General features: G+C 47.1%; 1 protein-coding gene across 3 annotated transcripts in view; it reads left to right on the forward strand.

Moving 5' to 3' along the window:
• LOC134936600 (serine/threonine-protein kinase N1-like) overlaps positions 1-17946 on the forward strand; it is a 287425-nt gene that overhangs the window by 199838 nt on the left and 69641 nt on the right. For all 3 annotated transcript variants that reach the window (XM_063931713.1, XM_063931712.1, XM_063931711.1), the window contains exons 8-10: positions 10073-10182; positions 11669-11812; positions 16445-16520. In XM_063931713.1, the coding sequence (XP_063787783.1) occupies positions 10073-10182; positions 11669-11812; positions 16445-16520 (330 nt within the window). The remainder of the gene's footprint in view (positions 1-10072; positions 10183-11668; positions 11813-16444; positions 16521-17946) is intronic.

A 17946-nucleotide genomic window follows, 5' to 3' on the forward strand; every position in this document is an offset into this window, starting at 1 on the left:
TCCTGATAAGGGCAAAGTCCAGGGAACAGTTGGAGGTCGGAGTAGCACTATCTCGGATACTGCTACAACAGCACGAGTGGATTCTAAATATTCCAAAATCGCAGCTGATCCCGACGACACGTCTGCTGTGCCTAGGGATGATTCTGGACACAGTCCAGAAAAAGGTGTTTCTCCCGGAAGAGAAAGCCAGGGAGTTATCCGAGCTAGTCAGGAACCTCCTAAAACCAGGAAAAGTGTCAGTGCATCATTGCACAAGGGTCCTGGTAAAAATGGTGGCTTCCTACGAAGCAATTCCATTCGGCAGATTTCACGCAAGAACTTTTCAGTGGGATCTGCTGGACAAATGGTCCGGATCGCATCTTCAGATGCATCAGCGGATAACCCTATATCCAAGGACAAGGGTGTCTCTCCTGTGGTGGTTACAGAGTGCTCATCTTCTAGAGGGCCGCAGATTCGGCATTCAGGATTGGATGCTGGTGACCACGGAGGCCAGCCCGAGAGGCTGGGGAGCAGTCACACAAGGAAAAAATTTCCAGGGAGTGTGATCAAGTCTGGAGACTTTTCTCCACATAAATATACTGGAGCTAAGGGTAATTTTATAATGCTCTAAGCTTAGCAAGACCTCTGCTTCAAGGTCAGCCGGTATTGATCCAGTGGGAAAAACATCACGGCAGTCGCCCACGTAAACAGACAGGGCGGCACAAGAAGCAGGAGGGCAATGGCAAAAACTGCAAGGACTTTTCGCTGGGCGGAAAATCATGTGATAGCACTGTCAGCAGTGTTTCATTCCGGGAATGGAAACTGGGAAGCAGACTTCCTCAGCAGGCACGACCTCCACCCGGGAGAGTGGAAACTTCATCGGGAAGTTTTTCCACATGATTGTGAACCGTTGGGAAATACCAAAGGTGGACATGATGGCGTCCCGTCTGAACAAAAAACGGGACAGGTATTGCGCCAGGTCAAGAGACCCTCAGGCAATAGCTGTGGACGTTCTGGTAACACCGTGGGTGTACCAGTCGGTGTATGTGTTCCCTCCTCTGCTTCTCATACCTAAGGTACTGAGAATTATAAGACGTAGAGGAGTAAGAACTATACTCATGGCTCCGGATTGGCCAAGAAGGACTTGGTACCCGGAACTTCAAGAGATGCTCACAGAGGACTTATGGCCTCTGCCGCTAAGAAGGGACTTGCTTCAGCAAGTACCATGTCTGTTCCAAGACTTACCGCAGCTGCGTTTGACGGCATGGCGGTGGAACGCCGGATCCTAAGGGAAAAAGGCATTCCGGAAGAGGTCATTCCTACCCTGGTCAAAGCCAGGAAGGAGGTGACCGCACAACATTATCACCACATGTGGCGAAAATATGTTGCGTGGTATGAGGCCAGGAAGGCCCCACGAAGAAATTTCAACTCGGTCGATTCCTGCATTTCCTGCAAACAGGAGTGTCTATGGGCCTCAAATTGGGGTCCATTAAGGTTCAAATTTCGGCCCTGTCGATTTTCTTCCAGAAAGAATTGGCTTCAGTTCCTGAAGTCCAGAAGTTTGTCAAGGGAGTATTGCATATACAACCCCCTTTTGTGCCTCCAGTGGCACTGTGGGATCTCAACGTAGTTCTAGGATTCCTCAAATCACATTGGTTTAAAACCAGTCAAATCTGTGGATTTGAAGCATCTCACATGAAAAGTGACCATGCTCTTGGCCCTGGCCTGGGCCAGGCGAGTGTCAAATTGGTGGTTTTTTTTCTCAAAAAAGCCCATATCTGTTTGTCCATTCGGACAGGGCAGAGCTGCGGACTCGTCCCCAGTTCTCTCCCTAAGGTGGTGTCAGTGTTTCACCTGAACCAGCTTATTGTGGTGCCTTGCGCCTACTAGGGACTTGGAGGACTCCAAGTTGCTTGATGTTGTCAGGGCCCTGAAAATATAGGTTCCAGGACGGCTGGAGTCAGGAAAACTGACTTGCTGTTATCCTGTATGCACCCAACAAACTGGGTGCTCTTGCTTCTAAGCAGACTATTGCTAGTTGGATGTGTAATACAATTCAGCTTGCACATTCTGTGGCAGGCCTGCCACAGCCAAAATATGTAAATGCCCATTCCACAAGGAAGGTGGGCTCATCTTGGGCGGCTGCCCGAGGGGTCTCGGCTTTACAACTTTGCCGAGCGGCTACTTAGTCAGGGGCAAACACGTTTGTAAAATCCTACAAATTTGATACCCTGGCTAAGGAGGACCTGGAGTTCTCTCATTCGGTGCTGCAGAGTCATCCGCACTCTCCCGCCCGTTTGGGAGCTTTGGTATAATCCCCATGGTCCTTTCAGGAACCCCAGCATCCACTAGGACGATAGAGAAAATAAGAATTTACTTACCGATAATTCTATTTCTCGGAGTCCGTAGTGGATGCTGGGCGCCCATCCCAAGTGCGGATTATCTGCAATACTTGTACATAGTTACAAAAATCGGGTTATTATTGTTGTGAGCCATCTTTTCAGAGGCTCCGCTGTTATCATACTGTTAACTGGGTTCAGATCACAGGTTGTACAGTGTGATTGGTGTGGCTGGTATGAGTCTTACCCGGGATTCAAAATCCTTCCTTATTGTGTACGCTCGTCCGGGCACAGTATCCTAACTGAGGCTTGGAGGAGGGTCATAGGGGGAGGAGCCAGTGCACACCACCTGATCCTAAAGCTTTACTTTTTGTGCCCTGTCTCCTGCGGAGCCGCTATTCCCCATGGTCCTTTCAGGAACCCCAGCATCCACTACGGACTCCGAGAAATAGAATTATCGGTAAGTAAATTCTTATTTTATATAAATGCGGCCCCCTCTATTATTATTGCAGATTATGTATTTATGGTAACGTACAAATGTGTCCTCATACAGCATGCAGTCTTTTTCTGTATATTTTGCATCCCATTAACATCACAGAAGAAGCTCAACAACGCTCATAGGGCCTGATTCATTAAGGATTGCAAATGCAGGAGGAGGGGTCTACCACCTGCGATCACATATCAGATGAACATCACGACCAACCGTTGCTGTGCAGCCTGCGGGGCCAAGGAAACTGTATCTCGCAAAACAGTCCTTGGCCTTGCTATTCCCTGAAAATGCATTCACTGATCGCATGAGCGATCCTTACTGAATTAGCCCCTTTGTGTACAAGAGACGCTGGTCTGCAACTATAAATGCACAGGAATTAATTTTAAACACATATAAAGTCACAGATGAAGCACATTTATTTCTGCAGCGGGGTACACTGGGTTCCACAAGGATAACATCGGGGTGTAGATTAGGATCTTGATCTGAGGCACCAACAGGCTAAAAGCTTTGACTGTTCCCAAGATGCTCAGCGCCGCCTCCTCTATAACCCCGCCTCCGTGCACAGGAGCTCAGTTTGTAAGTTGGTGTCTGCAGTGCAGGACACTAACAGGCAGGGCTGCTCCAGCAGCCCTGAAAAGAGCTTTTTGAAAGATGCTAGAAGACTTCAAGGGCTGCAGAATAGGCACTCACAGTGCTAGATGTCATTTTGACATCTCATGCTGCAACTCCATCACTTCCCCCAGCGGCGCTGTATACTCCCGCGCCCTGGTTGCCGGGTACTTACAGCGGAGTAAACTAAAAAGAAGCTCGGAGCAACGACCAGAACCCGCCGGGCCAGCGCACAGGAAGTCGTCCAAGTAATGAGTGATGCCCCGACCACCCGACGAAAACTTCACTCACCAATGCAAAAAGGAACTGAACTTCTCAAAAAAGGCACAAAGTGCATTAAATATTCGTCCCCAATGCGGAAGCCCATAAATCGAAAAGAGTCGGGGTGCAGCGGGAGAAGCCGAAAAGCCGACTCAACATCAATCTTAGCCATGAGAGCCCCGGGCCCATGTGACCAAACCATATCGAGAGCATCCTCAAACGACTGATAGCCCACTGAGCAATAACCGGAGGGAATGGCGTCATTGACCGAGCGCCTCGTCGGGTTAGAAAGATGTTGAATGAGCCAAAACTTACCAGGGGCCTTCTTCGGAACAACACCCACCGGAGAAATAATCAAGTCCTCCAATGGGGGCTGAGAAAAAGGACCCGCCATGCGACCAAGCTGGATCTCCTTATCCACCTTGCCATGCAGGATGTCGGGAAGGGAACGGGCCGAGCGCAGGTTCCGATACGAGCCGTCACAAACCTCCCCTTGGACGGGCAACCGAAGACAAAACTGAAACAATCGAAAAGAAAACTAGCAACATCTTGGTCCACATACCAGGACAACCACTTACCCATAGTCTTCAGCCGAATAGGGGTAGGAGCCCTGCTGAGGTGCAACCGCAGAGGGAGGTCTGGCAGGAATGGGATTGCCCGCTTTTGGGGGAAGAGCACCCCCCATGAAAACAGCTGGATGCCGGGTGGGCACCGCCACAACGCAAGCAGATGTGTCAAAAACCGTTGCCCAACAGGACAAAGCACTTGCCCGTAGCCATTCCCAGCCCTTGCGCCCAACTAGGTGCCCCGAACCGCTGTGCCTGAGGAGCATCACGAAGGTCCAGGATTCCCTGGAGGCAACTGGAACAGGGTCCACAGGGGGCGCGGGCCCACCCCCTCGCCCAGCTGCGCCCTGGAAACCTCCATCCACACCTCGACATCCTTACATCCAAAATCCACGCTCCTCAAACAATCCTGTTTGCGCCTAAACTGGTCATCATACACTCTCCAGGTGATGCCCGGATACTTGCGATGCATGTCATGAATCAAGTGTATGTACCGGATTATGTTCATATGTTCACCAGGACGATCCTCCAAATAACAGGCTGCGAATACGCAAAACCCAGCTAACCAAGCATCATATGAATTCCTCCACGCCAACACCCCCTTTCACCTTGGCAGCTTTAAACTCCTTCTTAGACTCGTTAGTCAACATGAACATGTCAACAAAATCGCCCATCTGAATCTTTTTCCGACAGCTCTCACGCAACCCTCGCAACACTGCCATGTAGTTGCAATGGACGACCCCAGGCAGGTTACGCCATTTTCTTTCTGCGGGAAAGCTCAGCCGCCCTCTTGTGCTTAGTGCGGTGGGCACGCTTGCAAGCCTCCCTCTTCGTATAGTTAGCAGCCCGCTTGCGGGCTCGCGCAGTGCTGCTAATAGAAGAACCGAGAGAAGATGAGGAAGAGGAGCTGGAATGAGAGGCGGAAGAGGAAGAAGCGTGCGACAGAACAAGGACTGACTCCCCGGACCCCTCACCTGATGCTTCCGGCAGACCCGCCCAGGATTCAGAGTCGCTCCCGCTGACCGTCCGCGGACAGGAAACCTCCTCCGGATCTGAAAAACAAAGCAAATCCGACCCGGAGCTCCGGAGACACAGACACATCCGCAAGGGCCGGCGGAGACCGAGCACTCACCCTTGGACCACCAATGGAAGGGGACACAGCCGACCTCGTGTCTCTACCCGTCCCCCGCAAACAGGAGACCCTGGGAGTAGTACCCCCCGCAGCATCCCTAGAATCCCGCCCCCACGGACAGGCCCGTCCGAGCTCGGTGACGTGGCCAGCATTAAAAGAAGCCAGGGCAGCAGCCATTGAAGAAAAGGCCACGGACAACTAGGAGGGGTCAAAAACCATAGTAGACGGACCCGCCGCAGCACCAGCCTGATCTCTAGTGATCGCCTCAGCCACCCTACGGAGGCCAACTTCTACGGTTTACCCAAGTATGGTTGAAGACCACTTCAGACGCCTGGGTAAGGGAAGTCGTCCCTCACGGATACACTATATCCCTCAAGAAACGTCCCCTCATCAATTTTGCCTAACAAACATCCCTTTGGATCAGGTAATGGCAAAAACTCTTCATTTGGTGGTACAGTCCCTCCTAGACACAGGAGTGGTAGTGCCGGTGCCTCTGGATCAGAGAGACAGGGGGTACTATTCACCGCTGTTCCTAGTCCAGAAACCGAATGGTTCCTCCCGGCCAATTCTCAACATCAAGTCTTTGAACAAATTTGTGAGGGTCTCCAAGTTTCGTATGGAAACTCTTCGCTCTATTGTGCTGGCTTTGGAGCCCGGGGACTATATGGTATCCCTGGATATACAGGATGCTTACCTCCATATTCCTATTGCCATGTCGCATCAGCAATACCTGCGGTTTGCTATTGGCAACCTCCATTATCAGTTCCGGCCTTACCTTTTGGATTAACCACGGCTCCACTAGTCTTCACCAAGGTCATGGCGGTGATGACGGCCCTGCTCCACCATCAGGGTGTCAGGATCCTACCGTATCTGGACGATTTGCTGATCCTGGTGAATTCCCGAGAAGTTCTCCTCCGTCATCTGGATCTGATGGTCCAGTTTCTGCAAGCCCACGAGTGGCTCATCAACTGGAAGAAATCTTCCCTGGTCCCTGCTCAGAGCATGGTGCAATTGGGGGCATTGTTGGACACTCCACAAGCGGTGGTTTTTCTTGTCACAGGAGAAGGTCCTGAAGCTTCAGGACAGGATTTGATGCTTCTTCTCTCGCCCGCGAGTGTCGATACACTCGGCGATGCAAGTACTAGGCCTCATGGTGTCGGCTTTCGACATGGTAGAGTACGCTCAATTTCATTCCCGACCTCTGCAGAAGATGATTCTTGCCAAATGGGATGGCATGCCTCACCGGATCAGGTCTCAAATGATCTCCTTGTCTCCGGAGGTTCGTCTGTCACTGAGCTGGTGGCTATAGGACCAAAGATTGAGCAGGGGTCGTCCCTTCTGGATCTCCAACTGGTTCCTCCTGATTGAGCAGGGGTCATCCCTTCTGGATCTCCAACTGGGTCCTCCTTACAACGGATGCCAGTCTGAGGGGTTGGGGCGTGGTGTTGAAGCAACACTCTCTTCAGGGGCGGTGGACCAGGAAAGAGTCTCTCCTCCCGATAAACATTCTGGAATTGCGGGCAGTGTTCAATGCTCTGAACCTGGCCCAGCATCTGATACAGAACAGGCCTGTTCAAGTACAATCGGACAGCGCCACCACGGTGGCATACATAAATCATCAAGGCAGCACTCAAAGCCGCACGGCAATGATGGAAGTGTCCAGGATTCTTCATTGGGCGGAACGCCATCTGCCAGCCATATCAACAATGTTCATTCCGGGTGTCCTCAACTGGGAAGCGAACTTCCTCAGTCGTCAGGACGTTCACGTCGGAGAGTGGAGCCTCCATCCAGAAGTATTTCAACTCCTAGTGGACAAGTGGGGCTTACCAGACATAGACCTGATGGCGTCTTGACACAATCACAAGGTTCCGGTCTAGGGATCCTCAAGCAGCGTTCGTGGACGCTCTGGCAATTACATGGAACTTTCAGCTGCCATACGTGTTCCCTCCGGTGTCACTCCTGCCCAGAGTAATAAGTTCAAGTAAGAAGGAGGAATCATACTTCTGATCGCTCCAGCGTGGCCCAGATGGCATTAGTTCTCAGACCTACAGGGTCTCTCGTTAGAGCGTCCTCTTCTACTTCTGCAATGTCCCAACCTCCTCGTTCAGGGCCCTTGTGTATACCAGGATTTGGCCCTGCTGGCTTTGACGGCATGGCTCTTGAAGCTTCAGTTCTGAGGGCCAAAGGATTTTCTGAGGCGGTCATTCAAACTATGTTGAAGGCCCGTAAACCGGCTTCTGCTTGGATTTATCATAGGGTCTGCAATTCTTACTTTGCTTGATGCGCATCTAACAATCATGACACTTACAAGTTTAGTACGGCCAAGCTGTTGGCTTTCCTGTAACAGGGCCTGGACTTAGGCCTTCATCTGGCCTCCCTCAAGGCTCATATTTTGGCCTTGTCGGTATGGTTTCAGAGAAAAATTGCGACTCTGCCTGATGTTCATACATTCACTCAGGGTGTTTTATGGATTCAACCTCCCTATGTCCCACCTGTGGCTCCTTGGGATTTGTCGTGGTTCTGGAGGCCTTGCAAGAGTCTCCGTTTGAACCTCTTGAATCTGTGGACCTTAAGTGGCTTACTCTTAAGGTCTTGTTTCTACTGGCTATTGCCTCTGCTAGACGGGTTTCAGACTTGGGTGCCTTATCCTGTCGGTCACCTTTTCTGATTTTTCACCGTGACCGGGTGGTTCTTAGTTTCTTTCCATCTTAACCAAGAAATTGTGGTTCCAGCCTTTATCTCTACTGACTTGCCCTCCAAAGAGCGGTCTTTGGATGTGGTACGGGCTCTCCGTATCTATGTGATGAGGACAGCCTCCATTGGGAAGTCTGAGTCTCTCTTTGTACTTTTTGGTTTTCACAAACGTGGCTGGCCTGCCAATAAGCAGACCCTGGCCAGATGGATTAAAATGGTGATTGCACAAGCTTATGTACAGGCTGGTCTCCTGCTACCATCAAAGCCCATTCTACTCGGTCTGTTGGACCTTCTTGGGCGGCCCGCCGTGGTGCGACCCTTGAGCAATTGTGCAAGGCAGCTACGTGGTCCTCATTGAACACATTCATAAGGTTCTATGCTTTCGATACTTCCGCCTCCCAGGATGCTTCCTTTGGACGCCGGGTTCTTGTGCCCGCTACAGTGCGTCCCCTCCCATGAGGAACTGCTTTAGGACATCCCCGATGTTATCCCTGTGGAACCCAGTGTACCCCGCTGCAGAAAAGGAGATTTATGGTAAGAACTTACCTTTGTTAAATCTCTTTCTGCAAGGCACACTGGGTTCCACAGGGCGCCCACCCTGACGCACTTAGCTTCTTTGGGTTTGTATGGGATTAGCCGCTGGTACCTTCTCCTGTCGTGAGAATGTGGTGTATCTGGCTACTAACGGTTGTCGTCTCTTTTACCTGTTACTGCATTGGACTGGTTAACAAAACTGAGCTCCTGTGCACGGAGGCGGGGTTATAATGGAGGCAGCGCTGAGCATCTAGGGAACAGTCAAAGCTTTTAGCCTGTTGATGCCTCGGATCAAGATCCTACTCTGGAACCCAGTGTACCTCGCAGAAAGAGATTTAACAAAGGTAAGTTCTTACCGTAAATCTACTTTTATGTGAATAAGAAGCACATTTTGAGCAAGAAAAGTCGGAAGAGCAGCTGTAGACTTTTGTGTGTAGGGTGATATGGATCTCATCTGAAGTTATTTCTCTTTAAACCTGGCCACACACGGCTAATCTTGCTACTGGGCACACTTTCCAGTTTTTTCACAAACGTAGATGGACAAAATAAAGGACATATGGCTGTTTTGAACAGGTCCAAAGGGCTGGATCGTTCCAAGGCCCACTGGGAACCTGTTATTTAGATCAAAAGATAACCAGATGCATAGACCAATATCTGCCCTATCAATATTGAGTATCACACTCGTTTTAAGTCAACAATGTGGCGATATTGTTAAGATGACATTATATGTGACCACCTGTGCACACAGGGCCTAATTTAGATTTGCATGCAGATGGATTTTGTGAATTGCACATGTGCTGGAGCCGGGCATGCACAGGTGTGAGCATCTACTGGTCATTCACAGTCATATGTATCTCAGCCGCATCTCCACTAGTGGCTGAACTGGTGTAACTGGGTGGCAGCTGGGTATTCGCACATAGTGTATTACGAGTGTATGGTATTGTCATGTCTGAGGAATTGTGGATTATTAGGAGTTGTGCATACACAGACATCCATCTGATTTCACAAGGTTCTCAGGTGCTAGGTATAGGGCTGATGCAGATGCACAATGATAGTAATGCAGGCAGCTCTCACTTACGATTGGCTAGAGCAGGGGTTCTCAAACTCGGTCCTCAGGACCCCACACGGTGCATGTTTTGCAGGTAACCCAGCAGGTGCACAGGTGTATTAATTACTCACTGACACATTTTAAAAGGTCCACAGGTGGAGCTAATTATTTCACTTGCAATTCTGTACGGAGACCTGCAAAACATGCACTGTGTGGGGACCTGAGGACCGAGTTTGAGAACCTGTGGGCTAGAGGTTCTGCTGGCGATTTTTATGCAACTCTGAATCAGGCCCATAATCTGCACATTTTTCTACATATGGATTGTTTAATGGGGTATGCTGCAGATACATTACATGTGATAAAGTAAACCATACATATTTAGTCTAGCCTGTCCTCAGTGGCAATTGTTTATGTTCTCAGGTGAGATCAGTGTCGTCCTGCGGCTGGATAACGTTGTGGTCTGCCAGACTTCTTGGAAGACTGAGGGACGAGACACATGGGATCAGGATTTCAAACTACAACTGGAGAGGGTGAGAAGAAAGATATTACAGTAATGAGAGATGAATAGCAAATAGAAATAAGATAGGAATAAGGATTGACATGTATTAGATGGAGGAGATTACACTGAACAGAAGGATATAGGATATTAGCTGGAGAGATAGAGGAGATGAGACATAGATACGAGAGACATGAGACGAATGAGAGAGACAGATAAGGTATAAAAGGTAGAATATATTGGTGAGATTTAGACAGTAAGGGTAGATCGGAGAAATTTGGAGTAGATGGATAAGGTGAGATATAAAGATGAGATGAGGTAGAGGGGGTTACTGGACTAGTGAGAGACATAGAGGAGATGAGACTAGTGAGAAACATAGAGGAGATGAGACTAGTGAGAAACATAGAGATGAGACTAGTAAGAGATATAGAGGAGAGGAGAATAGTGACATACAGATGAGATGAGATTAGTAAGAGAGATAGAGGAGATTAGACTAGTGAGAGACAAAGAGGAGAAGAGACTAGTGAGATACAGTAGAGGAGGTGAGACTAGTGAGATACAGTAGAGGAGGTGAGACTAGTGAGATACAGTAGAGGAGATGAGACTAGTGAGATACAGTAGAGGAGAAGAGACTAGTGAGCTAGATAGAAGTGATGAGACTAGTGAGAGAGATAGAGGAGATGAGACTAGTGCGAGAGAGAGAGGAGATGAGACTAGTGCGAGAGAGAGAGGAAATGTGACTAGTGAGAGGCATAGAGGAGATGACACTACTGAGAGAGATAAAGGAGATAAGACTACCGAGAGACATACAGTAGAGATGAGACCACTGAGAGAAATAGAGGAGATGAGACTAGTGAGAGACATAGAGGTGGTGACACTACTGAGAAAAATAGAGATGAGACTAGTGAGAGACATGGAGGAGTTAAGACTAGTGAGAGACATATAGGAGATGAGGCTAGTGAGAGAGATATAGGAGATGATAGTGATAGAGACAGATGAGATGACAAAAGAGGAAGACAGAGCAGTTGAGGATAAATAGATGAAAAGAGAGCAGGACTGAGCAGGAGACAAAGGAGATGAGTCTACAGAGAAATAGCTGGATTCATAGTTGGATCTATTAAGACAAAAGTAGGGGTAGGGGAAGATACTATTAATCATTCTCTAATTTTCATCTATCTCACCCTGCTGCAAAGTACTTTCTATAAATATTAGCCACACTTCCATTTTATTTGTTATCCAGCAGTACTACAGTGGGCTTGTAACGTCTCTGGAACCTGCCAGTAAGTGTTAAGGGTAAAGCATCCAGGGTTTTCATCCCCGACACCGACATCTTATTTTATGATGCTATATTTTTTTATTAGAGGTTTAATAGAACATCCTGTCTAATCCTAGTAAGCATGAGACACCACAATAAGGTGTAATCATCACCTGGCATGAGTGCGGAGCTAGGAGTCACCGCTGGATTACAGATCTCATGTATGAATGTATTTATGTATAGTAACTGTGTTCTTTATATACAGGCGCGGGAGCTGCAGGTCTCTGTGTACAGAAGAGATTTTCGCTCTCTTTGTGCCATCAAGTATGTAAAGTTAGAAGAATTTCTAGATGACCAGAGGAATGAAACATATCTGGAACTGGAACCGCAGGGAAACCTTCTGTGTAAGGTACAGACATTATAGGGTAGACTCAGGGGTTCATTTAGTAAATGGCAAATAGCAGAATGACCCAAATTCTTTGCACAACAATAATGCAGTTTCTCTAATGTCGGCATTTTGAGCAACCATGAACTGACTGATAGCGGCCATTTTCATCTTAAGTCTAAAGGACTGGCAAACACTAAGTTCATATATTTTCTCACACTGTACAGTACATTGGGGGTCATTCCGACCAGTTCTCACACAGCGGTTCTTTGCTTTGGTGCGAACGGGTCTGGAATGCGCATGCGTGGTGTGCACATTGCACACGCGCAACGTTACCTGGCGACTAATGTCGCCGGGCAACGACGCTTACAGAGTAGAAAGCAGTCGCAGCGGCGACCACAAAGAAGATGGACAGCAAGAGGGCATTCCGTGGCGTCAACCTACCGTTTGCTGCCGTTTTTCGGGGAGTGGTAAGCAAAACGCAGGCATGTCCAGGCAAACTGAGGGCAGAAGAGTGACGTCAAAGCTGGGCCCATCATCGCTGGATCCATCGCACAGGGTAAGTAGGTCTAGGGCTACTCTTGTTTTGAGTTAAACTTTTTTATCACAGCAGGGCTGCACAAGCGATTGCAGCCCTGATATGCTAAAATGCACTCCCCTATAGGCGGAGATTAGTTGATCACACGCACCAGCAACAAAAAGTTGCTAGGTGCGATCAACTCGGAATGCAAATTCTGCAAATCATCCCCCCCCCACCCCCCCCGTTCGGCTATCTCCGCATCCGTTCGCACTGCACCGCCCCCGCACTGCTCCGTCTCCTCCCTGGAAATGGAGCTTTGTCCGCCCCTCCCCCCTGCCCCATGACCGCCTCTGATTGACAGGCAGAGGCAATCACATTTTCTGCTGCCCCCCCCTCCTGCACATGCACCCGCGGTTTGCGATCCAACCTGAATTAGGCCCATAATGCATTGTCTTAGGCCCCAGTTGGAAGGCCAGAAACACTGATAGATTAGTGCGGGATCCGGTCATGTGACCAGCGCTCGTAGTGCATTCCTTGCTGAATGCAGGCTAATAAACCAACTCACAACCTAAAAAGCATTACCCATGTGAATATGAAGAGGCAGAGGAAGGGGAAGATAAGGCTGTGCTGAAGCACAGTGTATATATACATCACAGTTATATATACCTCTTACATCGAATAAGCACAGGCAGCTGGTCACATAAAGGAGTTCTCATGTCCAGTTGTCCTGATAGGGAGAGCATCTAACGATGTAAATGTTTATAAGTGAGAACTCCGATAATATCTTTTTATTCTTTTCTTTTTGTATTGCAGAAAAAGTTAAAACTCAATTACAAGTCCCACCTACGGTTATCTATGAGCCACCCTCTTAATAATTTACATGCCTTCTCCTGATATAATTCCTGTTGGAGCCTTAGATTGTAGTGATAAGAGTGATGAAACACCTGGACTGTGGAGAGTTCATGTGTCACACTCATTCTTTGTAATAATTTTATTTTACTGCTATTTTTATGACTGTATATACCGTTTCCTTTATAAATTGTACCTATATGGTCAGTGGCGTAAGTTTGTCCCAGTTAATATATTGGTGTCCCCCCTCTATGTATGTGTATATATATATATATATATATATATATAGAGAGAGAGAGAGACAGATAGATAGATAGATAGATAGAGAGATAGATATATATATATATATATATATATATATATAATATAATTTGCTACTGCATAGTAAGCCTGCAGATTCAAACTATATGAAGCTACTACAAAACCGTTGCAACTAGGCAGATCTATGTAGGGGTCCAGCCACACACTACATAGATCTGCTCAGTCACTCACAATGCTGATTATTTCTCTGACAATTAATTGCAAGTGTCACATCCAGGATTAGAACCCACAACCTATTACACTGGAAGCATGCACCTTACTGATAGAGATATCTGCTCTTGCATAGGAAGTATGAGAATTAATTTCTAACTATATGAAGTTACTTGTAATTGTCAGAGAAATAACTACATATAGTTAAAATTCTCATGCTTCCTTTATAGGAGCAAATAGCTTCATCAGTAAGGCGTCTGCTTCCAGTATATCTATAATAAATAGGGTGTAATTTGTAAGGTGTAGTGGCAAGTGGGGAAGTCGGCTACGGAAGAGTTACCGGCTGTTGTCAATTAACTTATTTGATTACTGTTGCTGAACACACAGAATAGGGGGAGAGGCGCCCCCCTTCAAAGCAGGAGCCCGGCGGCAGCTGACTCCGTTGCCTCCCAGAGTTCTGCCTCTGTATATGGTGCTAAGTATTGACCGATCACCGTCTTCTCTGTGTGATAAAGTAATCTTTATATGGCCACGTAATATCCGGATCCTGCATTCTATCTCTCCATTCTTATATAAATAAGTTGTTCGGCTGCTGGCTTTCCCATTTCAGGTGCCTTCCTGTGGTCGGACCGCTGGGAGTCTGTAGATTTGTACTTCATAAATTACCTTAGTTGTGCTTTTAAATTCATAAATTACAGTGCATCCATAAAGTATTCACAGCACTTAAGTTTTTCCACATTTGTTATGTTACAGCCTTATTCCAAAATGGAATAAATTCATTTTCCCCCTCAAAATTCTACACACAATACCCCAAAATGACAACATGAAAAAAGTTTTTTGAGATTTTTGCAAATTTATTAAAAATAAAAAACTAAGAAATCACATGTACATAAGTATTCACAGCCTTTGCTTGCTCAATTCTTTGTTGATGCATCTTTGGCAGCAATTACAGCCTCAAGTCTTTTTGAATATGATGCTACAAGCTTGGCACACCTATCTTTGGCCAGTTTTGCCCATTCCTCTTTGCAGCACCTCTCAAGCTCCAACAGGTTGGATGGGAAGCGTCGGTGCACAGCCATTTTCAGATCTCTCTAGAGATGTTCAATCGGATTTAAGTTTGGGCTCTGTCTGGGCCACTCAAGGACATTCACAGAGTTGTCCTGAAGTCACTCCTTTGATATATTGACTGTGTGCTTAGGGTCATTGTCCTGCTGAAAGATGAGCTGTCGCCCCAGTCTGAGGTCAAGAGCGCTCTGGAGCAGGTTTTCATCCAGGATTTCTCTGTACATTGCTGCATTCATCTTTCCCTCTACCCTGACTAATCTCTGGGTTTCTGCTGCTGAAAAACATCCCCACAGCATGATGCTGGCATCACCATGCTTCACTGTAGGGATGGTATTGGCCTAGTGATGAGCGGTGTCTGGTTTCCTCCAAACATGGTGCCTACAATTCACGCCAAAGAGTTTAATCTTTGTCTCATCAGACCAGAGAATTTTGTTTCTCATGGTCTGAGAGTCCTTCAGGTGCATTTTGGCAAACTCCAGGCAGGCTGCCATGTGCTTTTTACTAAGGAGTGGCTTCCGTCTGGCCACTCTACCATGCAGGCCTGATTGGCGGATTGCTGCAGAGATGGTTGTCCTTCTGGAAGGTTCTCTTCTCTCCACAGAGGAATGCTGTAGCTTTGACATAGTGACCATTGGGTTCTAGGTCACCTCCCTGACTAGGGCCCTTCTCCCCAGATCACTCAGTTTAGACAGCCGGATAGCTCTAGGAAGAGTCCTGGTGGTTCTGAACTTCTTCCATTTATGGATAATGGAGGCCACTGTGCTCATTGGGACCTTGCTGGAAATTGGTGTGAATTACCCCCATAGAGTTTGCCTTTTTTTTCTTGACATGGGGGGTCATTCCGAGTTGATCGCACGCTGACGGTTTTCGCTGCGCTGCGATCAGGTCTCTACTGCACATGTGTATGCACTGCAATGCCACACGCGTCGTACGTGTACAACGCGGATCGTAGCTGAGCTATGGATTTAACAAAGAATCCATTCGCACAGCCGATTGCAAGAAGATTGACAGAAAGAGAGCATTTATGGGTGTCAACTGACCGTTTTCTGGGAGTGGTAGGCGCAGGCGTGTCTGGGCGTTTGGAGGGCGGGTGTGTGACGTCATATCTGGCACCAAAAAGACTGAAGTGATTGCAAGGACTGAGTAAGTTCAGACCTACTCTGAAACTGTACAAAATGTTTTTGCAGAGCTTGGCTGCACAGGCGTTCGCACACTTGCATAGCGAAAATACACTCCCCCGTGGGCGGCGACTATGTGTTTGCACGGCTGCTAAAAACAGCTAGCGAGCAATCAACTCGGAATGAGGGCCATGGTAAGCAGTATTGTGGCCGATTCAGCATCAGTCGCTATTGTGCTGAAATCGCAATGCTGCATTTTGTGGGTGTCGATGCACCGTTTGGGGGGCACGGTCCAGACAACACAAGCATGTCCGGGCCGTTTGTGGGACAGGCAGCATTGGCTAAGTGGCGTCAAATGCAGCTGCTGCAACCGAAAACATGGCTGCCCACCGTCTGCCGACGCAGCTAGGATTTGGCATGCGGGGCGGACTTGCCCTGTGCCAGGCGTCCACCGCATGCTAGTGAAGTGAATTGTAGTTGTGTGAATAGTCGCACAACTACAACTCATGCTGTATCAGGCCCATAGTGTCCTATATATTACATTTGTTCAATGATAGTGCGTGTTGAAAATTGTGTGCACCATTGTACAGTTATTATAATTTACAGTACGTATACATTTATGTTGTATTTCAGGTAGCATTTTATAACCCGGTGATTGAAAGATTTTCTAAACTGCGCCGACAGAAGAAGATTTTTTCCAAAGAACAAGGTATGCCTATTTGGTCACTTTATTTACCAATGCGTACATTGTATATTGTGAGACGCATAACAAGAGTGAACCTAATTCTGATAAGAAATATGTCACTCAGTTTGTTAAACTCATACAGCAAGTGTAAGTAAAACACATTGGATTTCAACTTGCAATATTTATTAAATATCGATAAATATTGCAATATCAGTGATCATGACAAATGTTTCATGTATAATTGGGTGACATTTTAACAGAAAAAAAGATTGGACTAATATTACATATCCTGGTAATATTTACAGTACTTACTAGCAGATGTACCTGGTGTTTTGAGTTAAATCTTTTATTTGTTAAGTTATCAATGAGTTGTATATAACTGTCAATATATTAAAAATAATTAGCAGCTCTTCCAACACACCCAGGAGGTGGCTGCCCAGTGTCTTTTTCTTTGAGGGTGCTGCCACTGACCCAAGTCCCCAGCTTTCCTTTCTGTTCAGTTTTAAAATCAGTTTAACATTGCGAGCTGGGTTTAAAGTTTTCCTTCTGTTATCAATGTTGCTATTCCAATGTTTTTGGGTACACAATTTTTTTGTCTTCCCACCTCCATTACTCTAAGTTATTTTAGTTAATTGATTTATGGTTATTTGATTAATTATTTCAGGTCATTGAGATATGGTTATATCCAGAGGTGTAGCCAGGTGCCATGGTGCCCGGAGCAAGGGTATGTTTTGGCGCCCCTCTCCCCTTTACTGAATTGGGGTCCTGGCCAACATGTGATGGCATGTTACATTTGAAAAGAAACAATATTTAAATTGGTGACAGGGTCAGTTCTAAACCTTGTAGAGCTCATTGCGAAAGTTACCTTTTGGTGCCCCCATGGACAGTGTGTGCCAAAAGCGAGCAAGTAAAATATTGGGCGTGGACACATAATAGTACCAATTTACATTACACCGCAAAGTAGTGTCCGTTATTCACATTACACCACACAGTAGAGCCGCTTAAACACATTATGTCATAGTAGAGCTCCTTATACATATTATGCCACAGTAGAGCCCCTTATACAAGTTACACCTGGTAAAGCCCCTTATACATGTTATGCCATGGTAGCGCTCCTCATACACGTTACACCACAGTAGAGCCGCTATGGAAGTAGCTGTATTCAATTGTTTACTTTTTTATTTCAAATAAATTAAAAACACTATGTATGCCCCTCGACTGACCTGACCACACAACCCTCAATCCCTTACTGAAAATAATGCCCCAAATGTGACCTCCCACAGACCTGATAATTACCCAAATCTCTCAATGAAAATAATGCCCCAAAACTGACCCCCTCCCCAGATCTGATAATCTCCCAATTTCTCAATGAAAATAGTGTCCCAGAATTGCCTGAGGGGCAGAAGTAGCAGCTCAGCAGCAGCTTGAGGGGCAGAAAGAGCTCCAGCAT

This window comes from Pseudophryne corroboree, chromosome 6 (genome assembly GCF_028390025.1).
Source record: "Pseudophryne corroboree isolate aPseCor3 chromosome 6, aPseCor3.hap2, whole genome shotgun sequence".
Taxonomy (NCBI): Eukaryota; Metazoa; Chordata; class Amphibia; order Anura; family Myobatrachidae; genus Pseudophryne; species Pseudophryne corroboree.